This window comes from Setaria viridis, chromosome 3 (genome assembly GCF_005286985.2).
Source record: "Setaria viridis chromosome 3, Setaria_viridis_v4.0, whole genome shotgun sequence".
In the NCBI taxonomy this organism is placed as follows: Eukaryota; Viridiplantae; Streptophyta; class Magnoliopsida; order Poales; family Poaceae; genus Setaria; species Setaria viridis.
Window position 1 is genome coordinate 2,962,112 of NC_048265.2, and position 26,223 is coordinate 2,988,334.

General features: G+C 45.0%; 3 protein-coding genes across 7 annotated transcripts; 2 read left to right on the plus strand and 1 right to left on the minus strand.

Annotated features, from left to right (window-relative positions):
• Nucleotides 1-1,485: 1,485 nt before the first annotated feature.
• Nucleotides 1,486-13,398, plus strand: LOC117847622 (E3 SUMO-protein ligase SIZ1). Of its 5 annotated transcripts, none has more exons than XM_034728864.2 (18): nt 1,486-1,819; nt 2,432-2,512; nt 2,786-2,828; nt 3,105-3,183; nt 3,296-3,461; nt 3,594-3,727; nt 4,551-4,619; nt 5,337-5,424; nt 5,750-5,825; nt 5,993-6,066; nt 7,654-7,764; nt 8,121-8,282; nt 8,657-8,761; nt 9,702-9,782; nt 9,863-11,060; nt 11,157-11,211; nt 11,786-12,135; nt 13,138-13,398. In XM_034728864.2, the coding sequence occupies exons 1-17, from the start codon at nt 1,793-1,795 to the stop codon at nt 11,811-11,813; spliced, it is 2,577 nt and encodes an 858-aa protein (XP_034584755.1). In that variant the 5' UTR covers nt 1,486-1,792; the 3' UTR covers nt 11,814-12,135; nt 13,138-13,398. The 5 variants fall into 5 exon arrangements, with proteins under 5 accessions (XP_034584755.1, XP_034584751.1, XP_034584752.1 ...); XM_034728860.2 differs by having other exon boundaries at nt 11,157-11,198; XM_034728861.2 differs by having other exon boundaries at nt 3,299-3,461; nt 11,157-11,198.
• Nucleotides 13,399-14,687: 1,289 nt separating this feature from the next.
• LOC117848134 (TPD1 protein homolog 1B) lies at nt 14,688-18,598 on the plus strand. Its single transcript, XM_072292537.1, has one exon. It carries the CDS (start codon nt 17,043-17,045, stop codon nt 17,640-17,642), a length of 600 nt encoding a protein of 199 aa, XP_072148638.1. The 5' UTR covers nt 14,688-17,042; the 3' UTR covers nt 17,643-18,598.
• A 1,637-nt stretch (nt 18,599-20,235) lies between these two features.
• On the minus strand, nt 20,236-21,847 carry LOC117847328 (uncharacterized). Its single transcript, XM_034728518.2, has one exon. It carries the CDS (start codon nt 21,692-21,694, stop codon nt 20,462-20,464), a length of 1,233 nt encoding a protein of 410 aa, XP_034584409.1. The 5' UTR covers nt 21,695-21,847; the 3' UTR covers nt 20,236-20,461.
• Nucleotides 21,848-26,223: the final 4,376 nt, after the last annotated feature.

Sequence of the window (26,223 nt, forward strand, 5' to 3'; positions counted from 1 at the left end):
TAGTGGTACTGCACGTATGCCATCTTTATATATATCAATATAGATCATGTTAAATCGAGTCTTCTACGTATGTGAATATTTTTTTTTGAAATGAAAGAGTACAATTTGCGAGCGAGGTTTTTCTTGACTGTCAGCCTAGCCCATCCAAGGCGTGCCTTACCCACGGTGACGCTCCAGGTGAAGACATGTGAGTAAGCAGCAAACCACAACGCGAGCGCGGCGGTACCCTGTAAGTAGGGTTGAAAATTCGTTCCGTCCCGTTTTCTACATTTTACCAGTTCGTTTTTGTATTTTCAGACAAATTTGGATTCGTTACTGAAATACGGGATGACAAAATGAAATCAGGACAACACGGTTTAACTGCTATCCCGTTAATTTTCGTTTTTCCTACTTTTGGTCGGGATATCCCGTTTTTCCCTATTCGGTATATCCTATTTTTCTACATTGAAACTGTCAAATAGCAGGGAATCATGCCAACGCTGACCTCTGTGCTTGCTCGGCCGCCACCAGCGCCACTGCTCGGCTTCTCGCTCGCGCGCGCCGGCCTGCGTCGTTGACTTGTTGCCCTCCTATGTGCCTCCTAGACAGCTTCTTGCATTGTGGCCAGCCTGCCGCGCCTTCTTGCTCGCACCATGGGAGAAGAACTAGCAGCTAGCTACGATCTGCGGACGGTTGGAGGCTGCAGCTAGATGAGGGGGTGGTGGCCGGATGGAGCTGGACGAAGGCGTGGAGGCTGGCGAGAGCTCAGGGGTGCGGATCGAGGAATCGACAGGCGGCGGCGGTGGCCACTCGCGTGAGCATAACGCAGAGCTTGGCCTTGGACAACTCGGGTAGGACCGGAGGAATCGTGGGGATGACTAGATACAAGGAGATTAATATAGAAGTTTGTTAGGCTGGTGATTATGGACCTTTGTAGGTGGGTTGCTGACCATCATATTTTTTTTGGTGGACACTCTATGTGATGTCAGCTAATTGAACGGGAATCTAGTCTAATAAATCTGAACGAGAATTGATTAATTGTCACAAATGCTTATTTATTTAAGACTTGTGCGATTTTTCTACTACGGAAGTACTGAACTATTTCTACTGGTTATGTATTTATTGTATTCGCGTATAGAATTGGTAGGGTGAGCTGCGTACATCATGTACTTGATTCTACGGAGTTAGTGTTCCCATTTTACTCTTTCATATTTCGATCGTTTTCGACGTCTTCCCGTTCGAACACCGTAAGTTCGTGTTCGTTTCCGACCTTTCCGATTTCGTATTGAAACGTAAAAGTGAAAACGATATTAGGGTTATCCCGATCGACCTGCAAGCAAGGAGTGAAGCCGTAAAGCGCGGACGGGGCACGACGACCAACCCCCGCCGGCTGGGTCGGTCGCGGACTCGTACGGCCGCAAAAAAACCGGATTTGATAGCGGCCGATACGTCCGCCGCGGCGGCTGAATAGGAGAGAGAAACTCCCCTCCCCCGTCGACGAACCCGCCCCACAAGCACGCGCGACGCGAGAAGACGAGGTGAGAGAGACAGAGAGCGGAGAGGGGAAAAAAAAACCCAACACCCCCAGCCATCGTCGATACAAACGGAGGCGAAGAGATAGAGGCGTCGCCGCCGCCGCCGCCGCCGCCGCGCCGCAGCCGCCGTCCCGCCCGCCCCCCAATTCGGCGCTCCGATCGCCGGATCTCCTCGCCGGCGCCCGCTGCCGGCAGCCCCGGGGGGTCCCCGATCGGCCCCTCCCCATGCCCGTGCCCCTCCGCGGGTTTCCTCGCGCGGGAGCAGGCGGGTGGCGGCCATGGCGGACCTCGCTTCGACCTGCAAGGTAGGCGCGCGCGCGCCAATTCTCCCCCGATCTCCGCCGATTCCGCGCGAATTCCCCAGGGGGGCTTGGTTGGTTTTACGGGATTTTCCGCGGCCGACTCCGCCCCCGACCCCGCCACCGTAGCTAATTCTGTGACGATTTTAGAGGGATGGATGGATGGATTGTGGGAGTTCCGAGTTCCAGCGGTTTTGGTACCAGTGGCACTGGCACCTCGTGGTTTCTAGAAAAGAATGTGGAATTGCTTAGCCTGCCGTTTAGCTTGTTAGTCCACCGCCCACAGTAGTTCAGTCCTGGGTCTTGGAGCTATATGTGTTCTTAGGGGTGGTTCCGTACCGATTTAGCCTGCGAGTTAATTGCTCATGGATTGTGATTGGTAGGCTAGATTGGATCCCTCTGTTGCATGCTGCGATACTTACGTAAGCTACTCCAAGCTTGCTTACGCACTGAAATCTCTGTTCTTTTTAACTCACATGCGGTTCTAGAGTTGATAGTTCGCCTGTAGTTTTTGGCCACATCGATCCGACCCGAGAAGTCTGGTAGTCTGCTTCATGCACACATCATGCTATTGGATTACTCTTGAAGCTCAGTTGATCCTTTCCTTGTCCGTTGCAGGATAAACTTGCGTACTTTAGAATAAAGGAGCTCAAAGATATCTTAAATCAGCTGGGCTTACCGAAGCAGGGAAAGAAGCAGGTCAGCAAATGTTTTCCTTTTTTGTTTCCACTTTTCCTACACTTCGTTTCACTTCTCCGGGCATGTACAATTTCTACTGAATGGAGGCATGGTATGCGAGCCTCCAGGGCGGACTCGCAGTCTAGTAATAAATCATTGTTGGGCTTGTCTGCTGCGTACAACTCGCTTTGGTGGTAACAATGGTTTTGCGGAAAGAACTTCAATCAGTATTGCTATTTCAACTCAACTTTGTTTTTATTGTATCTAATCCATTTTCCTAATCGTTGATTACAGGACCTAGTCGACAGGGTGTTGGCGCTGTTATCAGATGAGCAAGGTATGCCTGTCTTTTCTGCATATGCCTCTCTATATCTTTGCCTTAAACTACTGCATTTTTCAATGTTCAATATTGGATAGCCTTTCTTTTCAGTTGTGCTCAAGCCATTAGGTTTCACATCTGTGCCATTATAATTCAGTACGGATCATTTCTAAATCTATCGTCGATCAAGACTTCTTTATTAGAGCATCAGACAGTTTGCATTTTCTTCATCTGAACTGTTAAGTTTGTTCTTTCGATGAAATCTGGTTCTTAAGCTCTATTTGCTTGTTGCAGGTCAGCGCCATCTTGGATGGGGAAGGAAAAATGCTCTTACAAGGGAGGCGGTGGCAAAAGTTGTTGATGACACATACAGGTTAGATTCCATATGTTTGCCAAATTTTCAGGAGAAAATACTTACAGAGAGTAGGTTATGTCAGATGAAGTTATTGACTTAGTTTCTTTTGATGCCTTGATGCTTCCTTTAGCAGGAAAATGCAAGTTCAATGTGCTCCTGACCTAGCGTCTAGGAGCCACAGTGGATCAGATTTCAGTCATTTCAGGCCCAAAGAGGAAGCCAATGACTATTATCATGTGGAGTCTAAGGTCCGCTGCCTTTGCAGTAGTACCATGCTAAATGACAATATGATCAAGGTAGCATATCCTTTTTTTTTTCTTTTCATTTGAGAGGCACACGTTACGTGATACTATTTCTTTAACTACAACCAGTTTCTTTTGGTGTCATGTCCTTTGTTAATCTTTTATCTTGCATCTTGTTTTCTGCAGTGTGAAGATGCCAAATGCCAAGTGTGGCAGCATATGACCTGTGTACTCATTCCAGATAGGCCCACAGAGGGTGTTAGCCCTGAAGTTCCGCCTCATTTTTATTGTGAATTGTGCCGACTGAGCCGGGCAGACCCGTATGTCCTGTTATGACTTGTTTGGTTTACTTTGTTTCCCTTTTATTTTTCAAGAGCAGCTGTTGTGGTGCCCAGCGATAGCTAAATGTAGTGAATCAACTTTGCTATGGTTTTCTTTCTTGTATGGTTTACTGTTTCTTTAGAATATGATCTTTTTCACCCACCATGGGCTTCTTAGAATCCCCTTTTGTTCTACTAATTTCTCCACCTGTGATATAATAATCGATTTTATGGCCTCTTGTTCAACAACCCAGGTTACTACCACTAGGCTAGTGCTTGCTTGGTTGCCTGATGATGCTCTTAGTTTGATATGTTTTTTATGTTGGTACCCAGATGAATGCTATTGAATTTGCCATTTTATTTAACAGGAGTATGCTATGCACCTATCCTTTTTTAAATGTATATTTACGTATTATGTGATATGTGAAAACACTCATTCCTTAGGTTAAGTAACACTGTTATTTGTATTTGCCTGAGTTTATAGTGTGCCTATTAAGCGTCTACTTATCTTTGCTTGGGTTGAACACGTTAATGGTTTATTTCCTTTTGCAACAAATATGACATGAAAATGAAATAGTCTGTTTTATTGAAGACTAAACATCTAGGCGTGTCTAGTTTTTTGTGCAATTGAAGTTGCTATGCCTTTTGGTCAGTGCCTCAAATGTATTATGACCAAAAGCCACTGGTGAAACTTTGTAAATCTATTTAGGTTCTCTGATCTTGGCAATTTACTTGAACAGCTTTACTTAAAAGTTCTAATTGTTTACTTCTGGGAATTGCAATTCTTGTTTGCATTATTTAATTTGACCCTTTGAATTTGCAGGTTTTGGCTGACTATAGGAAATCCATTACTCCCTGTGAAATTCATGTCTTCTGGTGTTGGAAATGATGGGTGGGTATATACTGGAACTTGTTTTGCTTGCCATATTTTCTCTTACAGCTGTCTTACGTAATGTGCAATGTGCCTATTCTTTTTTTTGGAGGTTGTCAATACCCGTACTTTTATGTTTGTCATAGTTAATATTAATTTTAACTTTGAGAAGGAAAGTTGATGCTGTATTGTTTTCAGTAGTTAATTTTTAGCCATATGTATATCTATTATCCTCTTGCTGCTGTGCTAGGCATAAATATATGCTTGTTATACAGTCAACATTTGCTAATATCTCCAACAGTCCTATAGGGGTTACTTCAGTTCAGAATCTTTTGTTAGTCATTAAATTCCATCGCAGATTTGATAATCCTCCCTGTCTTGATAATTGTTGATACAGCATAAAACCGTCCATTAATATTAATGTGTTAAAATGGTTAGCACTAATGCTCATTTGTATATAACTACAATCTATTGAATTGGTGTTAGAATGTTCTACATCTTTGAAAGTACAATATTTATCATCTTTGCTTCTTAATTGTTAAGATTCATTATTAGTGTGTCTTGGCATCCAAATGCATGGGACTAAGGCCGTCTGTAGTTGTGTTTTGGCACATCTATTAGATAATAGTGTTTCATTGAGTAGACTTAACTATTCTGCTATTTAATTTGTATTCTGGATTGATGTTGTTGGGTTACTTATGCATAAATGTGTTCTTGTGAAACCTTTTATATCTCTAGAACAAGTGTATCCCAAAGTGTGGAGAAGACCTTCCAACTTTCTCGATCAGATAGAGAAACAATTCAGAGACCAGAATTTGAGCTCCAGGTTTGCGCTCTCTTCTGCAAACTGAATTTCACTTGCCTAGATCCTGATAAAATATTGCACACTTAATTATGTTCTTTCTGCAACATAACATGGAATTTCTTTGATTTCTCATGTACCCCAATGATTTATATTTCACATCATTGTGAACTGTGTGTACCATATAGACTCGAGCATTGCACATTGAGAACATTTGCTTCTGTAAAAAAATCATGATTCCATGGACTAAAGTTTATCATGTCGTAGCAGGAAGACACTTGAACACTCTCACTGGCTCTGTTGTACTGCCTTGTTAACTAGAGATTATGTTTGTGGGTCTGGTGGACAGGTTTGGTGCATTCTTATAAATGACAAAGTCCAATTCAGGATGCAATGGCCTCAATATGCAGAATTGCAAGTGAATGGTAATGTTCAAAGTTTTCTTGTATAACTTGGATTTATTGAAATGCATTCAAACTGAAAACTTGGCCTATATGCTGTACAGCTGTAGTTGAGACACATACGATTAATTTACATCGATATCTGATGAAATTAAGGGATTTTCAGTTTGATCTTTGTTCCATTTGTTCAGGTATTCCTGTACGAGTAGTGACCAGACCTGGTTCGCAGTTACTAGGGATAAATGGACGGGATGACGGGCCACTGGTGAGTTAATTCTTACTTTGTCCCACTGGTAGGATCTAGATGCTGGTTGGATGGCGATGTTGTACTAGCCTTTGTTTCCTTGGAGGATGTTTTTAACCAACATTTCCGTCATCTTTTGATCATCAGGTCCTGTTCTGTTTGGTTCACTTACACCTTTAAAATGGATTCCCTTTAGAACAGAATATAAGCTTGTTTTTCATCTATTTGAAGTATGAGCTATGCTACGCTTCTGGTTTCTGCTGTTTTGAGGTCTCCTGTGTCTTGTAGCATTCTTTATAACTGTATGATACACTTATTAAGTTCTGAGCATACTGGCATTCTCAGACATTTAGCTACATGTATTTTGGCACTATACAGATTTCACTTAGTTTTCTTGTGCTTTCCTGAAGCCTGGAGTTATAAGTGTCGAAAAATTGCCTTTTTTTAATAAAATAGTGCAAGTTCATGATTCATAATGTATATCTACTCATGGAATACAGGAATAGTTACTTTATGGGAATCAGAAAATTCAAAGATAGGGACTGCTATATAAACTGCTTGCTAAGATACTGTATCACAAGTTCTTTCTAATCAGTAAAGCCTTGGAACCCTGTGTAGAATCGAGACTTGGTTGCATTTACAAAAGCAGCATGCTATATCAATTGTTAAGCAACTCTTCATTGGCTGAGTTGGCTTACTCATCACTACTTGGGTCAGATGCACACATTTTGGCCAAACCATCTACAGATATCAATGGAGAAGTTACAATATAGTACTGCTTCTTTGTTTCCTGTTGCCCCCACACTAGTTGCCAGCTCCAGTCCTGCTTTGCACACATGTTGCCAGCTCCGATCCTGCTTTTTTCTACACAATGTTTGTCATTAACTAGTGAAGCACATGGTTTACTTGTGCATGAGGCTGGGCATATCATGTCACTCAGAAGTGATCTGCTGCATGTGAGTGTGTGACAATGAGATTTATGGCCCAAAGAAGCTGTTTTTTTTGGCATAAATTGTCGTGCCTTGAATTGGCTGGGCTCACAAGTTTATATTCGATCATGGTACCCTGCATCATAGGTTTAGTAGGATTGTAAACCTAATGAATTGGATATGCAAACCATTGCCATACAGAATTGGATGCGCAATCAACAGCATCATGTTCCACGCAATAGTTAAACACCATTTTGATGGCACTATAAGCCATACAGAATCGGATATGCAATCAACAGCATCATGTTCCACACAATAATCTAACACCATTTTGATGGCATTATGATAAGAGATCATTTTTCACCATAGACGTAATAGTACATAGCCCTGGTGTTGATGTGAGGCATGTCAATGATGCAGTAGCCAATTTCTGGTTTTATCATGAAAGTTCCTAGTGCCAATGTAAAACATGCAATAAGGCAATATTTAAGTTAGCACTCTTCTATCTGTATCTGACATTCAGAGATATGAAGCAATTGGGTGTACGTTTCTAGTGGATGAAGCAAAGTTTCACTTTCGTAGTTTAGTTTGATCACAACATTGTATTACTTAGAATTTTGTTTCCCAAGTTCTCTGTTCATAGGTTCAACTTGTCATTCTTGTGTTTGCCCATTTGCAGGTAACCACATGCAGTCTAAGAGAAGGAATCAATAAAATCAGCTTATCAAGAGTTGATACTCGAACATTTTGCTTTGGAGTCCGAATTGTTAGGAGGAGGACTATTGCTCAGGTTTTGTTCATCTGATTTGCTACTTATCATGCAGTTGAAATGATTTATGGTATTATGTGATTTCCTGTTTTATAAGTAGTGCCTATATATTGACAACTTTTAGCTTGTTTCATGTTTAATATTATGTTTCAAACTTGAGTAGTGTAAATTATGTTAATTATGTGTTATGGACGAGCTAACCAAATGGGTGGAAGTTTTATGTATGAGTATCACAGTATCAACAACAGTTTGTTAATAATTCTTGTAAAAGCTCGCGCTGTTTTTTAATTTTGCTGTTTTTTAATGCTATGGCTAGATCATACCTATTACATTATTTACCATACCTACCCTCCTCTGACACTATTATTGATGTCCAGGTATTAAGCTTGATCCCAAAGGAAGGTGAAGGGGAGTCTTTTATGGATGCTCTTGCTCGTGTCCGGCGCTGTCTTGGAGGTGGAGGTGCTACAGATAATGCTGATAGTGACAGCGATCTGGAAGTGGTTACTGAATCTGTTACGGTCAACCTTCGTTGTCCTGTGAGTTTTCTTCTGCAGATATCCTTTTTTGTTGTTGTAGTTTATTTTTAAAAAAAAGGTGCTATCAGTACCATTTACCTTTTCCAGTTTTCTCTTCATAGGTAATTAGGTAATAGCAACCAGCCATGTTCTACCAGGGTTGTTGTTTTTGTGCTCAGCTAGCCTAGTAGTATTAGGAAAGAGTTGCAACTATTATGTACTAGTACATAGAAGCAAACATAAGCATTGTCATACGTGCTCTCCTTGCCAGCATATGTTTTCTGGTGGGCTATAGCTGGCATGTTGAGCTAAGCTTATGTGATGCTTTTTATTAGTGTGATTTGCAGTATTGGAATTTTATCTAACTTTTTTCCCAAATACATTTTATTTTTCAGAATAGTGGATCCAGAATGAGGATTGCTGGAAGGTTCAAGCCTTGCGTTCACATGGGTTGTTTTGATCTTGAAACTTTTGTGGAACTGAATCAACGCTCTCGCAAGGTCAGAATTTGTGCCTGCAGAAGCACATCCAAATTTATATGTGCTGGCCTGTTTGAACATCTGTCCTAGCGGTGTTTTGGCCGAGGCCAGGCCTAATTTCTGCTTGCGCAATAAGAACATGGACCGGTCCGTAAACTTAAGTCAGAAATACCCCTAGATGCTATTAAATTGTATTGTTTTCTAGTAGGAGATGTTGGCCCAAACACTACCGAAGATACACGCAAACACACTTGTTTCACGCAGAAACATATACTACTTGCCGCAGCAACTTATCTGGAACTGATCCACTTGATCAGCTCCTTCCAAAGTGCCTATAGGTGCCTCAGGTTAGCCTACAAGCCTCTGGCTACAACAACAACTACACTCCAACCTGGGCAGTCCTCAAAGGCTACCTGCCAGCCAGCCAAACACTCTCTTCTTGAGTGTGGAGAGAACCACCAGACCACTCTCTTTGGTGCTGCTAGAACTCACAAGGGAGTCTATCCCTTCTCCTCTCTATTTATAGCGCTACTACACAGCCATAGTGGCTTACATGCCAAGGCTAAGGCTTGACTTGACTAGACTTGGTTCCTAAGGCAAAGACTAGACTTGGACCCTTAGTAATTTACATTTAGCTACTCAGCACTACTAGTCAAGATTACTGCTAACAAGAGATACAGTGTATTAAGAAAAAATGCTTTATTAATAATTTCATGGGCTTGATCAGGCCATGCTTGAGATGCATGCAAGGCTAGCCAAACTACGCTATTCCTGAACAGGTCTAATGTTCATGAATGGAGTAGGAAGGGGTTCTTTGGCTCTTGTGTAAGATGAGGGGACCATCCTTATTGCCTTTTATATCATGCCACTTCTGATGATTGAAATGATCATGTTTTTCTTTCACATGGTTTCATATTTTGTATCCTACCTCCCTGGTTGATCCTTTCTTACTTCTGTGCAGTGGCAGTGTCCAATATGTTTGAAGAATTACTCTATCGAGAACTTGATGATTGATCCTTATTTCAATCGGATTACTTCTTTGGTTGGTCTTTGCCACACATTTTCACATGCCTTTTGCTAGAATGTCATGTTTGTTCATTCCTTTTTTCATTTTGGATGTAGTTGCGCAATTGCAGTGAAGATGTTAATGAACTTGATGTTAAACCTGATGGGTCATGGCGTGTGAAGGGGGATGCTGCCACCAGAGAGCTATCTCAATGGCATATGCCTGATGGTACGCTTTGTGACTCACAGGAAGATACAAACCCTGGTGTGGAAAGTCTTAATGAATTCAAGAGAGAGGGTACTTCTGATGGACATAGAAGTCTTAAACTTGGAATCAAGAGAAATCCAAATGGAATATGGCAATTTAGCAGTAAGGCAGATGACAAGAAACCTTCTGTGGTTGGTAATCACATCCAGAACAACACTGGGTTTCCAGCACCAAACGCTATGATCAGTAGCCCCACTGGGAGTTACAAAGATGGAGAAGACGCAAGTGTGAACCAAGAAGGGGGTGGTATTCAATTTGATATATCACTGAACCAAGAGTTTGACAGTTTTCCTCGTAACTTTGGTCAGGCATACAATACAGAGGATAGACAGCAGCAGCAGCAGCAACAGAATGCTGCAGATGTCATTGTTCTTAGTGATTCTGATGAAGAAAATGATGCTATTGTTCGCCCGCCAGCTGTCTATGAAAATACTGCTACAAATGGCAACAATTTTCCTTTTGCCACTAATGGTGCTAAATCTGGATATCCTGAAAGATACCAGGAGGATGCTGGCGTCGGTACAAGTGGCCTTGGTTTATTAAGCAGTAATGCTGGTGATTTTGAGATAAATAACTGGCAAATGCATTCTTATCCACAACCAGAGCAAGGGTTCCAGTTTTTTGGGACTGATACTGATGTTGCCAATCCTTTTGTTGCTTCACATAATTCCTTTAATATTGCACCAGAAGACTATTCTCTTGATTGTAATGTTGGCATAGAGGAGCCGTCAGCAGCTCACGATATTTCAATTATCCGGAACAGTAATGAAATGCATGGAAGCTTGGTTGGTAACCCATTGGCTTTAGCAGGCGATGATCCATCTTTGCAAATTTTGTTTCCAAGTCAACCTTCCACTGTTCCCCTTCAGGAAGAATTGAGCGAGCGTGCTAATGCTCCAAATGGGGTCCACCCTGATGATTGGAGGATCTCTCTTACACTTGCGGCAGGTGGAGGTGGCAATGAAGAGTCTACAAGTGTTGATGGTCTACAATCACAGCCAAAAGTTACATCTAAAGAGGCAGGGGTCGAGCCTTTAATTGATGCTGGTCTGTCTCCCTTTTTTGAATTTGATTCTTTCCTTTTTTGTTATTGTTTTGTTCCTAAAGATAACGGTTTACTACACTTCCTCTTCTTTTTGGTAGCCCGACAACCATTTTCAGGATCATCATGGTCAACTTTTCAAGGCAGGCATCTTAGGTCATTTTTTTTTCCATAGAAGATGTGCAAAGTCTGATATTTTAAAACAAATCCGCGAAATTTATTGAATTCCCTAGTCACTTACTGGGAAAGAATTTTATCAACTTCAAGAATCAGCCTTTGATTACTTTTGGGTATTAGCTGCCATGTTGACGCCCCCCTTGCACTCAACATGATGTCTATATGCAAACTTATAACCTTGAACTGAATTTAATCTATACTGAATTTTCTGAAGATTTTCCATTTGTTACCAATTTATAATTGTTTAGCATGTGGACTGGTAATATCTGTAGGCTGTGGAGCATTACAATTTGCTGTGCTTGCACTTAAAACAGGTTCAATGATTCAATAATTACTAGAATATAAATAACTATGGAGCTTTAATGCGAGTCCATATTCTTTAAGCTGAATTTGTGGTATAAATTGAACGTTGATATTTTGAGTTTTTTACCTTCTAATTATTGCTGCTGCGTTCTCACCTTTGCCATTATACATGACATGTAGCCTTCAATTGTACATGTAACAGATTTGCTGGTTAATGTTATTGTTGTAACATTTTTGTTCTCGATTGCAGCTTCTGCTCTCCCAAGCACGAACAATGACAGATGCAATGGAGCGAATCTAAATCCAAGAAGGATTGAAAATATATTTTCTCATCCTCGCCAACCGCGGTCTGTTAGGCCTCGCCTGTGTTTATCATTAGATACTGATTCAGAGTAGCTTGGACAATGCATTGGAATTGCTGGGTTTGCTATTAATTTGGCAAAGTTGGCTTCCAGAATCTTGATTTTTTACTTTGGAGGGCTATCAGGTTATTCTGGTTGATACAAAGAGACACCAGTGTGGATGCTTTGTTGCCTCAACCTGGTGAGATCCAAGTGTTCTATACGATCCAAGTGGGATCTGCATAGAGTTCATCTGATGGTAAGGATAGGCGATCAGCTCTCTTTGGGTGATGGTTATAAGTTACTATATTTTATGAATTATGTTGCATTTTGTGAATCGACTGGTTGAGTGGTAACTAGACATGTTTAACACAGCATTGGTGATGGCCTACAAATTAAAAATAAAGTAGAGCTGGATAAATAAAAGTAAACAATAGCCGGTGGTACGATCTCATCACCAATTGAATCATCATGACCTAGGCTAACAATCTGGCCTCGAGACTCGAGTTTATTTTCATCTCTAGACAACCCCCCCCCCCCCCCCCCCCCCCCCCCCCCCCCCCCCCCCCCACCGCGGTTAATCCATTCTTTCATACTTTGTTTATTGCTGCTTCCATTCAGTTTTATAAGGCGTAGTGTCACGACTGGATTTATATTCTGTGAGTTGTGTCACGACTGGATTTATATTTAAAATCAATGCTAATGATATGATTTTGTAACTATTAATAAAACTTTAACGGTATAATTTACGGTCAAATATCAGTCTTGCACGGTTTTAAACTATGCCTGGTAGAATGGAGTATTATTTTATTTTAAATTCCCACAAAGATATCCTGGTTGCCCTTCCTTTAATTTTTCAATTTGTAGTGCAAATTTTATTTGTAAGTACAGAAATTGATTGCGACATCATCTTGCGTTATTCCAATGTAATTACCGTTTAGGACTGGAGGAGTCACGAATAGATGGCATTGCCTGATTGGAGGGTTTTGTATAGAAAACAAACCATGTAGCTCATGATTACAATATAGGTGTAAGCTGTGCCTGTCCATCTGCCTTAGAGGCAAAACTGTTAGCACCTGACTTGACATTTATCTAAATAGTAGGCTTTAACTGTTTATGTGAAATATGTTGATTCAAAATAGTTGTCTGATTGATTGTTTAGCATGAACTGAACCAAATGAGGATGCCTGTAGTTTCTTTTGCTATTTTGATGTTCAGGTGATGAAACCATGTGGTAACCGGTATATTTTCTGTATGCCAGGTTGGTACAGGATATTTTCTAACTGGGAGTGAAGGCTTAATGTGGCTAGCGGAGCAGGTTGTACATTTTTCCTGACATTTACTGGGTATAAGGAATAGGGGGGGCCATCGGTTGGCGCAAGACAAATACATGTGAATGTTTGTGTGTACCATCATTGTATTTAGGGTTTGGGTGCTAATTTAGATTGTTTATTACCCTGATGTTTGATGGAAAATAAATTATTCCTTGAAGTGGCGGTCAATAAACAGAGCCCTTCAGTTTTGACTTGGAGCTGCTGACCGTTAATATGTTTTGTGAAGAGGTTTTGTTCAGCTTAAGCTTCCGCGGAAGGGCAAATCAAACCAAAGTCATGGTTAGCAGAGGAATCAGCTTGCTGTGGAACGAGCATGTTGATGATTTTTTGTTTTTGATCTCCCAAATGGTAAGATTTGGCTTTACATCATGCTCAGATAGAGGAAATGTTTTTGGGTGCTCGTTTCTCAACATCACTGAACTGCGCGGGGTGGTGCCACAATATGGCTGTCTTTTCATTGGTCCGATACTCGGTTTACTCGGGGTGCAGTGCAGTTGCGCAGCTTATGAAATTACTAAGCTTGTTTTTTCAAACATAGGCGTTCTGGAGCATCTGCTGCTACCCATACATGTAGTTTTGTGAGCAAGGTCTGTCAGTTTTGTAAAGCCTAATTGTTGGAGCTGGCAGATAAATCATGGTCCGACCTGGGAACGGTGCGCCTAAGGCGTGCTTGAATAGTTGAATGTGTGGCAGAATTGACGAACATACGTGCATCTCTTTGATATCAGCTTGAGTCGATTGGTCGACGGGCAGGGAGGCCTCACCGGATAGAATGTCCTTGATGGCTGTTGCCTAACCGTCCCATCCAGGCAAAGGCCAGAGCCATCCAACTTGCACCTAGTGAGGCGTGGAAGGCAGCCTCGCGTTAAGTCTCGTAGATTTGCAACAGGGTGATTTTAGACGGTGCAAAATTAAGTGTGGCAGAACTGAGAATGTTTTGCTCTGTCCGGTGCTTTGTGGCCATCATCCTCAGTTGCCACTGCGTCTGTCTAGCAAACACTTCCTGTCGGTTCCACGGCCCCGCTGATCCGTTCGACTGAAAACGAGGAAATCACTCGGTGCAAGACTTCACCATGGTTACAGGGCAGGTGCCGGCTGGGGAAAAACGAAACCTACCCTTCATCAAGTGAGCAGATGGTACTCCCTCTTTTTTGATTTATAAAGGTATAAATACATATCAAGATTCAATTCTTACAATTTTTATCAATAATTTAGTCATTTTTTTTTGCAAAACGTAAAGTTGAAATGGTTGGGTTTGTATAATACTCCCTCCGTCCAAAAAAAAAATCAATTCTAGCTATCTATCCGGAAGTGTATGTCCATATACATATCTATAATTGCATTCGTTTTGGGACAGAGGAAGTATATGATAAATGCATGATCAAAATATACTCTAGGAAATCATCCCTGAACCAATCCATGTGCATAAGATTAACATTTCCTTACCAAACTAATTTTGTGTACGAGTAAAAATGGGGGTGGAGGGGGGGGGGGGGGGGGGGGGGCGGTCGTAGAACTCCGATCCTTGACGCCACTTATGGTGAATTTGCCTCAAGAAATATAGTAGCAGCGCCGAACCCAACTCCCACCTCTGCAATATACCACCTCTTCTTGTGCATGGAACAAAACTTGTGGAGTCTGCTTAGATCAGCCATCTAAGCTAGCAGGTGTTTTGTGCAAAAATGTCAAATGGTCTTCCTTTTGGCCCCAATGCACAGCTAATATCTTAGTTATCACAACATTGCTAGGTTAAAAAAAACTTTCACTTCTATTTTTTCCTTACATTTCTAACGAACATGACTTTATTAAGTCATAAGTTGTGATTTTGGTGATTAAATGACAACATAGTCGTTGGGACTAATGGTTTGTCAAGCATGTACCTTATAAGTTTTCTAGATCCCAAGTATGCAAACCAAATCATGGCAAGGTCCAAGTTATGGTATTCACGTGACCAAGCCATTGTATCTAGGATTATTCTATGATATTTAAGCATCCAAATGACGGTATCTTCGGTGTGCAAATGGTGGTATTCAACTCAGAAAATTTAGTACCATCGGATGTTCCGATGGACCATTGGAGCAAGCGTCGGAGCAAATTGGTACAACTGGAAAATCAGCTTGAGTTGCAGCAAGAACCGGATGATCCAACGGGTGGTTTTTTAGTAGCGTCGGAGCAATTCTCGGAGAGGGTAGAAAAAGACTTATAGCACCGGATAATCCGACGGTCAGGAGTTGGAGGTGTTGGATGAAGCATATTACTTTGCGAAGTTCCAGAGAGGTTTCGAGCGAAACTCCTTCAACATTGGATGTTCCGACGGTGCATCGGGTGAAGCATCGGATGAAGCATCGGATGACTTTTGGATGTTTCAGTGAAGAACTTGGTTGCGGGGAGACCAACGACTAGTTGCACCAGATGTTCCGATGCATGCCAAAACAGACCATCGGGACATCCGATGGTATACTTTAACTAGCCGTTGGAGCAACGGCTCTTTGATGCCTTGGGCTACTTATACCCTCTCCACTCACCTATTTGAAGTTGCTGGAGTGTGTAGGAGTCCATTGGAGATCAAGACCCATCAAGAACACATCCAAGCCACCAAAAGTGCTTAAGTGATTTGTCAAATGCTTAGCACAAGCTTAGAAGAGTGATTAGTGCTAGGATAGGTCTAGAGAAAAGTGAGTGCAAGGTGTGCCTACCTTGTGATCGGTTCAAAGAGTGAACCACAACTGTACAAGGTGTGCTGACACCTTGGAGCCTTGGTGGCTCGCCGGCAAGTCTTTGACCCTCCGGCTTGGTGTGGAGCGGCGTCGACGACTGTGTGTGGGGGGACGTGGAGACCCCCTTCCTTCATGGAGAAGCTCCTTAGTGAAGACGGCATTAAGGTGACCGAGGAACTTGACGTGAGCCTTAGTGGCCAAGCCTTTGTGGCAAGTCAAGGGGTGTCCCGGAAGAGACTTGGTGACCGGAATCAATACTCTTGTGTGAGTGCTTCAACAACGTTGACTAATGGTGGCTTAGTGCCTACCAATACCACGGGATAAATCATCGTGTCAAGAGTTTGCTTCCCTTCATCTCCTTCTCTTACGTTTTCGCATTACATTCTTGCAACTTGTGTGCCTGTACATTCTTAGTGTAGTATTTTGTTAGGACTGGCTCTAGGTTGCAAAACTTGTTTTGGGATGAGGGTTTTACACTAGATCAACCATAGTTGCACATCTTAATAGCATGATCTATTTTAAATTGAATGCAAAAGTAGTAAAAGCTATAGGTTAAAGTTTAAGTTACCTAATTTAACCCCCTCTTAAGCTACGAGCACCGATTCATTTCCAAGTGCTTCTCTCTAGACGCGATGCTGGACACACACGAGCACACCTGGAAAATGTTGAGGAAATTTGGATGCAAATATATGCTGCGAGTGAGAAGCAACAGTTTTGCTTCCCCGCATGGCTTTCACACTACATTGCGCAAGAAGCTATAGTGCAAACAGTCGTACTCCTGTCTCCTGCATTGCAACCCATATCATTCTTGTTTACTCTAAAGAAGAAGAAAAAAAAATGAAATTGGAATGAAAAGGGTAGGCGGCGTCTCCCCAACTCCCCGTGCAAGGTGCAACACTGCTATTGGTCTTTCCCCGTGCATAGGACTCGAGGCTTTAAATCGTGATGCCTCGAGGTTGATGCCGTGAAGCACACCACCGTCTATACATAACCCCTCCTAGTTCTCATTCTTCTAGTAGTGTAGTTTGGGTGGAGCTTCATTTGTGTTTAGCATACAAAATCCTTGCATTTGCTTGCGTAGTTCGCATAGGCTGTTCATTTTCGCCAAATCGAACATGGTTTGCTTTCAGAAACATGCCGCTGCCATAGTGATTGTGCTCAGCTTCCTCCTCCTAGGTTGTGAAGCCAATGATCCTCCATCTTCCTCCACGGTCAAGCACAAGAAGATGGAGGCCACCGTGCACGTCCGCAAGCTACTCAACCTCAGTAAGCAACACCACACCACTGCATATGCATCTGGACATTTGGTTACCATGTCTGATGCATCGCCGAGTGTGTGTGCTTGTGCAGCTGCCGTGGAGGCGGTGACGGCGGAGAACCGCTGGAAGGCGGCGGCGCCGAGCGAGTGCTCGGAGGACGCCGTGGTGGTGTCCCAGTCGGAGGCGGGCGAGCGGCCGGGCGACATGCCGTGCTACAGCGTGACCATCACCAACACCTGCGTGTCCTGCGCCGTGCGCAACGTCCGTGTCTCCTGCGGCGAGTTCGGGTCCGGGAAGCTCGTCGACCCCAGCGACTTCCGGCGCGTGGCCGCCGGCAACTGCATCGTGAGGGGCGGCGGCGGCGCCATGCAGCCCAGCGAGACCATCTCCTTCGAGTACTCCACCCAGTTCCAGTATGACCTCGGCGTCGCTTCGGTCTCCTGCAGCTGCGGCTAGCCAGTGCCGTCGCCGTGCCTGTGCATGCATGGTGCCTGCTGGTGAATAAATCAGTGTGCCTAGGGATTATGGATCGTAAAACCTGGACCATGTCTTGTCTTTTCTGTTCAGTCAATTAAGCTCATTGGAAGTTCGTGTGTGGGTTTAAGCAATCGGAAAGTTTCATCATGTTCTCGTTCATCGAATTTCTGTCACATGCATGGCACCCCCGCAAAATGAGGAATCGAGTGCATGTTTTGTTCTCATTTTTTTATGTATTCTAGTAGAAAAAAAATGACAAGGTGCATTTCACTGTTTATGAAAGCATGGCGTGAAAAGTACGTGCAGATCGAAAAGAAAGATGAAGGCGCGGGAGTGCTATACGATTAAGCGAGTACTATTGTACAATTGAAAGAAAAAGCTTGTGACATTGGTAATGACTACTGACCAAATGCAGAAGGAAAGAACCACAACTGTGAAGCTAAGCAAACCGGTTACTACCTCCATTCTTATTTATTTGACGACCAAACATTTTAGGATATTCTTACCACTCCATCCGTTCCAAATTGTAGGTCGTTTTGACTTTTCTAGGTTCGTAGATATTATTATGCACATAGACATACACTATATCTAGATGTATGATAATATCTATGAAGCTAAAAAAGGTAAAATGATCTACAATTTGAAATGGAGGGAGTAGTGTTTTCTGTCCGGAACGTCATCTATTGGCGAAAGGAGGTAGTATGTTGAATGAGTTGAGTTTAGGCCATCATTCCATTGTTAATTTACTTATATACTCCGTACAATGTAGGAGTAATTTGACATATGCATCCGTGCAGTATGCATTCTTGTTAGACCGATTCTGATCGATCAAGCTTCATGAGGTGTGTTATATTAGTCATCTACTAGTACTTGGGGAGTAGCAGCTAGCTAGAAGGAGGAGCATGCTATCGGCTGGTCGCTGGTGTTTAATCAACGCCGGCTTAGATTTGCGCCCGGCATCGACTAATCCCTCGAGGATTTGGTAAAAAGTCCCGTCATTTAGCTTCTTCACGATGGGTCTTCGTTTCACAAATACTACACACAGAATTTTTTTAACGAATGGCACACGACGTGTACGTTCACTAGTAGAGAATTCGGTATTAGTCCCGGTTGGTAGGATGCAAATCTTCCAAAAATCCATCCGAGATAAACTAACCGGGACAAAAGGGGGGTCTTTTGTCCCGGGTCACTCAACCGGGACTAAAGACCCCCTTTTTATCCCGGTTGGTATTACCAACTGGGATAAAATAAGTTACCATGCTAGGCGCTGCAAAAAAAAATCTCAGAAGAACCCCCACACGCGCATGTCACAAGTCAATCTTCTTTCTTCCTCACGAGCACTCATCTATCTATCCCCCGTACCTATCGCCAAGTTCATGCCCCTACCAAAAGTTAGGACCTCAACGTTGAGTTTACACGATACAGGCACTTCCCAAACAAACGAGCTGCATCTTGTATTGTAGGAGGGTGCAAAAAAAAATCGAAAAGACAACATACTCCATCAGAATGAGACATGACGGTGAATAAACAGATGTCGGACAGAATGAGACATTAAACGATTTATGGACGCGCTGCAAACACGCACGACCTTTGCCATCAGATCGTTCAAATAAAGCCACCGTCGCGCTACATTGCAGACCAAACCATATGCCCATAGCGTCTTCCCACGATGACACGGTAGGGTGTTTTTTTTCTTCTGGCGGAACATATATCATGCAGAAGAAATGGACTGCGTAGTGCAGGATAGAAAACAAACTCCCAAGTCTCCCCCAAATGCTCCTAGATTCCCCGGATCCGAGAGCACGTGTGTGGTTCCAGGCTTCACACACGGGCGGCAGGCACCATGCCACCATGCTTTTGTCTGTGCAGGTTGCTCGGAGGTCGGAGCTACGCGGCCATGGCAGGTAGCTGCTGTAGTACTGTAGCATAGCAGCGCCAGCACGGCCAAGCACCTGGGTGATGGACGGGTGGGCGAGCGAGACGGACGCCGACGCCGAGAGGATGACGATGATGATGGCCTGGGAAAAGGAAAGGCAGGCGGATACTTTTGCCGCTTCGAGGCGTACGGCCGCACGTAGCGTCCTCTCCCTCCTCTCTCCTGCAAAAGCCTTTGTCTGGCTCGCTGTCGCCGATGATTCCCTCTCCCTGCTGAGACTAGAGGACTGGGAGCTCTCCCTCCCGCCACAAATTGTCAAACGAGAGCAGATCTCGAGATGACACGGCGTGCTCGTGTTATTAGTCCACTAATAGTGCTCGCTCGCAGGTCAACCCCCAGCTCGTTGCTTCAGCTCATGTGCGCGGTGGATGCGGATGCAATGCAGGACGCCGTACCCTGCCAACCTCTTTACTTAACAGTTTACACCCGGCACTGGCCACTGGCCAGATCACATCTCGCATTGCAAATTTGCGATTGAAAGGAAGCGAGGTGAGCTCTGTGCTCTTCAGCCTTCATGGAGGAACCGTAGCTTTCGTGAAAGCGATTGATCGCTCTCGTGCCCCCCACCCAACCATCTCCTCACCCGAAAACAAAGTCACCTGATTTACATATAATATTCCTTGAAATGACACCGGATTAATGAGCTGCTAATAGTACTCCAGGACAAGAGAAGAGCGATGGAATTTGCATGAAAATCAAGTGAAGATATTTGTACAGCAGGAGCATCTTTTGCATAGAGGGGAGGTAGCATCAAGGAAGACACAGCTTACCGATATTCTACTACCAAATTAACAGCAACAGACAAAACGAAAACGATTATACTGATGGGCCGGGGGGTCCCACCGCACCCCCGATCTCCTCCTCAGTGACCGGTCAAAGCCACCGGCGCCCCGGCGCCCGGCGGCGGCGCGTGCCGCCTCCGCCCGCTGCTCCCGCCGTGGGCCCAGAAGCACCCGGCGCTCGTCGCGTCAGCGACGGGTCCCCCGCCCGCCATCTTCGCGGCCGCGGTCCTCGCCGGCTCCGACTTGCACCGCTGCAGCACCAGCGGCCGCGCCGACGAGCACCGCATGCTCTCGTCCTCCTCCTCGAACTCGTCGTCGTCTTCTTCCTCGTCGTCCTCTGCTTGTCCCCCGATCAGCTGCGGGGCCGGGTCCTGCTCCTGCGCGGCCACCGCTACTTCTTGCCTCTCCGCGCCGTCCTCGTCGGCCAACAACACCTTCTCCGCGGACGGCTTGCGGGGGGCTGGAGACGCTTTCTCCGGCTTGCGGGGAGACGGGGACGGAGACGGGGAACCGGCGATCTCCAGCGCCACCGCCGCGAGAGCGTCCCTGGTCGGCGAGGGCGACGGCACCGGCGCCGGCGCCGCGGCGGGGAACCGGGACGTGAGCGGCGACGTGCGGTTCTGCGGCGCTGACCGGCAGCGCATCAGGAGGAGCGCGTTCTTGGGCGGCGTCGTGGTCGCCGACGACACGAGCTGCGCCTCTCGCTCCTCCTTGTCATCGTCCTCCTCCTGCTTGTCGCCATCGCCACTGATCCCCATCTTCTCCCCCTCCTCCCTCCCGATCGATCCGAAGACGCCCACTCCCACCACCATCTCCTCATCGTCGTCGACATCATGCCCCTCCCCCTGGCTCCCGCTCCTCGGATCCGCGGCCTTGGGCGCGGCGGCGACGGCCACGTCCCTGCTGCTGAACACCCAGGGCGACCGTCGTGCCCTCTCCACCTCCGGCGACGGCGCCTTCTGCCTCCGCTTCCTGGAGTCGAACTCGAACAGCCCGCCGCACAAAAACGCCTTCTTGAGGCACCGGCAGTACCCCTTGGCGCCGCCCTTCTCCGGCGCGGCCGCCGCCTTCTTCCCTTTCTTCCCCTTGCGCATCCGCACCTGGCCAATGCACGTCACCTTGGGCGACGACGGCTCCCCGTCCGCCGCGCGGCTCCGGCCGCGGGACACGAACATGGGCGACGTGGCCGGCGCGCGGCGGGACCGCCCGCCCCGGCGGCTCTTGCTGAGCAGCAGCCGCGCCAGCCCCGGCGGCGCCGGCGCCGGCAGCTGCGGCTTCTCCGCGCGGCCCGGGCTCGCGGCCGGCGGCTTCATGGCCCTCCCCACTCCCGCGCTCAGCTAGACGGCGGCGGCGGCTGGCTGACTTGGAAGCGGTGGGACGCAGCGAGAGCTTATACTGGGCGGCAGCGGATTAATGAGCTGAGCTCCTTGCGTTGGGAGCGTCAAGCGTGTGGCAGTGTGGGTGTGCGTGTGCGTCTTAGGATTCGCTTGCCTGCCAGCCTCGTGGACCTTAGACCGGGTCCACTGGACCATGGCACTAGCTACTGCTGGTTTTTAGTTGCTCATGTGATGGGTGAGTTTACATGTGTGCTTTTCGTCATTTTAAAATTATGTAAATTTAAAATAATTACATTATAAATGAATATAAAAATCTCAGTTTCAGCGAAGATTTGGAGACAATCATAATAGAAAAAGGAGAAATAACATATATATACATATACATATATTGTGTATATGTATATATATATGCATGTATGTATGTATTAAATTTAAAAATATCTATACATGCTCCTAGCCGGAATCATCAAGCGGGGGCTCATGTGATGGACGAGATATGGATGGATCTGGGGCATGCATTTATGGCGGTTTCCTGGGCTTGTCCTGGGAGGGCCCGTGGGGCTGTCCATGGGCCGGGTCCACAGCGATGGGTGGGGAGGGGAGTGAACATGAGTTGTACTGGCAGGGAGAGAAATGGATGTGATGTGAGTGATCTGCTTGCTGCTCATGCTCTTCTCTCTCTCTTTGCTTGCCGCCCTGCCCAAGAGCCCATCCAACCCTTTTCTCCAACCTCTGCCCTCTCATGCCTGACAGCAAAAGCTCATTTCATTTCACGTCCATACGTCCCTTCATTCATTCATTCACCTCTCTCTGGCCTGTGGCCTCTCATGTCACGCTGCTCAGCTTTTCTTTTCCTTCTTTTTTATTTTTGCCTTTTGTTCTGAAGTGCACTAGCCGCTCAACAGTTCGATGGAAATGTTAGGGGACCAATGAAGTAGGCTACCACCAGCACCCCTGCCAGATCGATCAGTTTGTGAAAACATGAGATGGTTGATTGGCTGCTTGGTCAACCAACACCTATTGCACACTAGTGGTATAGCAGCTCGAGCACCCAATGTTGTACTTATGGCACAAGCACAACTAACTGACTGAATACAATTTGACATAGAAAAATAGGAGCTAAAGTAAAAAAAAATGGACACTTGCTGGTCATAGCATAGCATATAGCATTGGAGAAAGGAACTAGAGTGGTGCCAGTGTTACCTAGAACTGGAAGTCTAGAGAAACTTATGCACGGATACATACATCCGTGGGTTCCCATAGCAGCAAAGATGGCCGTCCTCTCTTGTTGTCGTCCACCTCGATTGGACCGGGGCGTGCAGAGGTGCAATCGTGCAAGGAAACGAAAGAGCAACTATAGTATAGTAAAATAAAGAGGCGTTGCACGAGTGGGTGCATCAGCCATGGCAGCTTTCCTTCATCTCTCTCTCTCTGACTCCCCCCCTCTCTCTCTCTCTCCTCGTAGTTTGGTTTGGTGGGTGCTAACCTTTTTTGTTATGCACAAATCAAAACCGCTGATTGTTTAATTACTCGGGTGTCAGGGCGAGAGCACTGGGGCAAGCTGCAAGCCGTGTGCGTTGTGAGCTGGTGCCATGTGGACCTCCTTGTTTAGGGATCTGGACATCTGGTGTGTGTTTGGATCCTGATCTGATCAGCCCTTTTCTTTTTGTTCCTTCCTGTACCTATAAACAATGCAAATGGTATCTTCCCCACTCCCCAGGCACACCCTAGCCCTGTGCTTCCTCACCAAGGCAAGCAACTTCAACTTGTAGAGGATCCTTTGTTTGTTTGAATTGAGATGTAGTTCATGTTTTAGGTGATCCCTTTACCTATTTGAATTCGTTTCTCGTAACACAATAAAGACTAAAATTTGGGAGCAGAAGGGAATGACAAAAATTTTTAGTTTGTTTGCCTCAGAAGATTCCTCTATTTAAGACCCAATAGTAGTATGGGGACACGCATTTGTTCCCCCAGACCCAATGCCATGCAAGTACGGTAAGCGCCTATGTTGAAAGCACGCACAGCGTCAAAATAGTAACAAGATAAGCATCGCTTGCCTTACCCCCAACGTATGAGGTGAGCTGGAGGAGGTCACGAAACATGAAGAATTAGAGGCCCCACATCCTATATGAATCAAATGATGCAAAAAAAATGGTTCTATCCGAGGAAGATTCCAGCACAGTTAGGAACAAAACGTATGGGTAGTAGTCTGTCGGACATATGCATATATTATGCTATTCTCTTTTTTTTAAAAAAAAACTTTTAGCCTTGTGTGTGCGTGACAAAACTTTTGTGTACCCTGCATGCATGCATGCATGCATGCATTAGCGAGCGACTTGGAGTCTCAAATCTGCAAAAGGGAAGGACATGTCTTGAGCACGGAGCTAGTGTGGCCTTTAATTTGGATGGTGTACTGGGCAGCACGGTAACACCCTTGCTATCACGGCTAGCCGTATGTCTCCCATGAATGACGCGCCAAACAGAGGCACACAGCAACTCTCCAAGGCAAAGCAAGAGTGCCCATCTGCCAAGAGGATCGTCACCGTGACCGTACCAATAATGCATTTTCCAGGTATATAATTGTTCAAGAACTGCATCTAATCTTAATTAGTAGTACATAGTTTGTGAATTTCATCAGAAATCTCCCGCCATTTTTGCAACGAATTAGATGCGTGGCTTCCATGGCGATGATGAAACACACACACGCGGTAAAATGCACAAAATTAAACTTGCTTTGGATGAATTAAACGCATGATGGAGATCAAACTAGCGTGTCTAGGTGGGTTGCAAGTCGTACGTGCGTGCATGGATGGTGGTGTACACAACACATGGGCGTGAGCCCCCTCTCTGGGCCAAGGCCAGTACGCTCTGCCGTGCGGCGACCACGGGCAACATCTGACGCATACGGCAACCAAAGTTTCTCCTTTCCTTTCCTTTCCTTTCCCCCATATATACGGTAGCTGCATGCCTTCAGCTTTTTTTCTCGTCTCCCTGTCCGTTTTGGATGTTGAGGATGTAGGTAAGTAGAAAGAGAACGACGTCTCTCCCTCTCTTGTGGTTTTGTGGATGACCATCTTGCTTGGTCTCTTCTCTGCATGAGAGGACCTCACATTGCATATACTGTAGCTAGCAATAGCATGGCAATTGGCAAAGCCCTCCTCCTAGGGTCCCAAGTGAAGAGTCACTTCACTGTGGTCATCTTATCTTGATAGGCAATGAGGACTTTTTGGATGCATGTATGTGTCTCTATACATCCACTCAATAGCCTATCAGGAAAAAAATGCTAATCCATTTAAGAGTGATAAAATGCATGTCTCAGGGGCAAGGCCTTCACAAGCACCGTATTATACTACAGGCAGGGTACTGAGTCAAAACAAGAATGAATCAAGACTGTTTCGGAGTAGCCGTGGAGGGTGTAGTACTCATAGATTGACAAGGCACTTGGGATTTACGTGTATACAACAATGATGCACATGTACTCGTACAGGTGCAGTCGCCAATGGACAACAATAATGCACATGTGTGTGGGCCGGACGGCGTATTGCTGGACATGTCGATGCAACACGTGTACTCCCCTGCCAACCAAATGCTCGATCCAATACAGTGGTACTGTTGTTCTCTTTCTTTTTTTTTTTTGGTTGGGAGATGAACGGAGGACTTGATTTGCTCTAATTTTTACCGCATCACAAACCTAACTAAGCTCGTGCTCCAAAATATGTGCCGGCCGGTATTCGAGAAATTCTTTGGAAAATTAAGACGTTGTTAATATCTAAAAATACAAGTTGAAATATATGAGACTGAAGGACAAGTAAATCGGAGCAGAGAGGCAGTGTCACATACTCACATGCATGCATCCTGAAAAATCAGTTCCCCGGCCGGCAGAGGAGTGGGAACATGTAGATCTTTGACCAATAAAAATCATGAACGGGATCGTCCAATTCAACAAAGTCAGCGGTGTAGCATTGGATCAGGCAGTATCATTTGCTCCACCTTCCTCATGGGGCTCTATAGTAGGTACTATAGTAGTGTATACTGTTCAGTGGCCTTCCACACCTTTTGCCACGGCTTCCCATGGTTTTTACCTCTTGTTCAAGACCTCACGCAGTGACGGAGCTCTTGTTCAAGCTTCACGCAGTGACGGAGCTATGATTGGAATGTGAGGAGGCCCTGTTAATCTTTTCGTGGGCTAAATACTGAAACATGCAACTTCTTCTCTATCTAAACAATGTCAATGGAAAAATGGACCATATGATGACTTCGTCCCTGACTTCACTGCTAAAAGCCGGCATCTGAATTAGTAATTACTAATTAGTATCATGGGATACTTGTTATCTCATTTCAAAAGCCATTCTGTTTTGAACTGAGTAGTCAGATACAAAATCAATTAGTCCAGTGCGCAGTAAAATAATAATAATAAATTTACAAAAGTGTGTAGTCCATCCATTCAAGAATACGAGGCAATTTATTATTTATTTGACAATTTCCTTTTAGAATTCTATATTTTA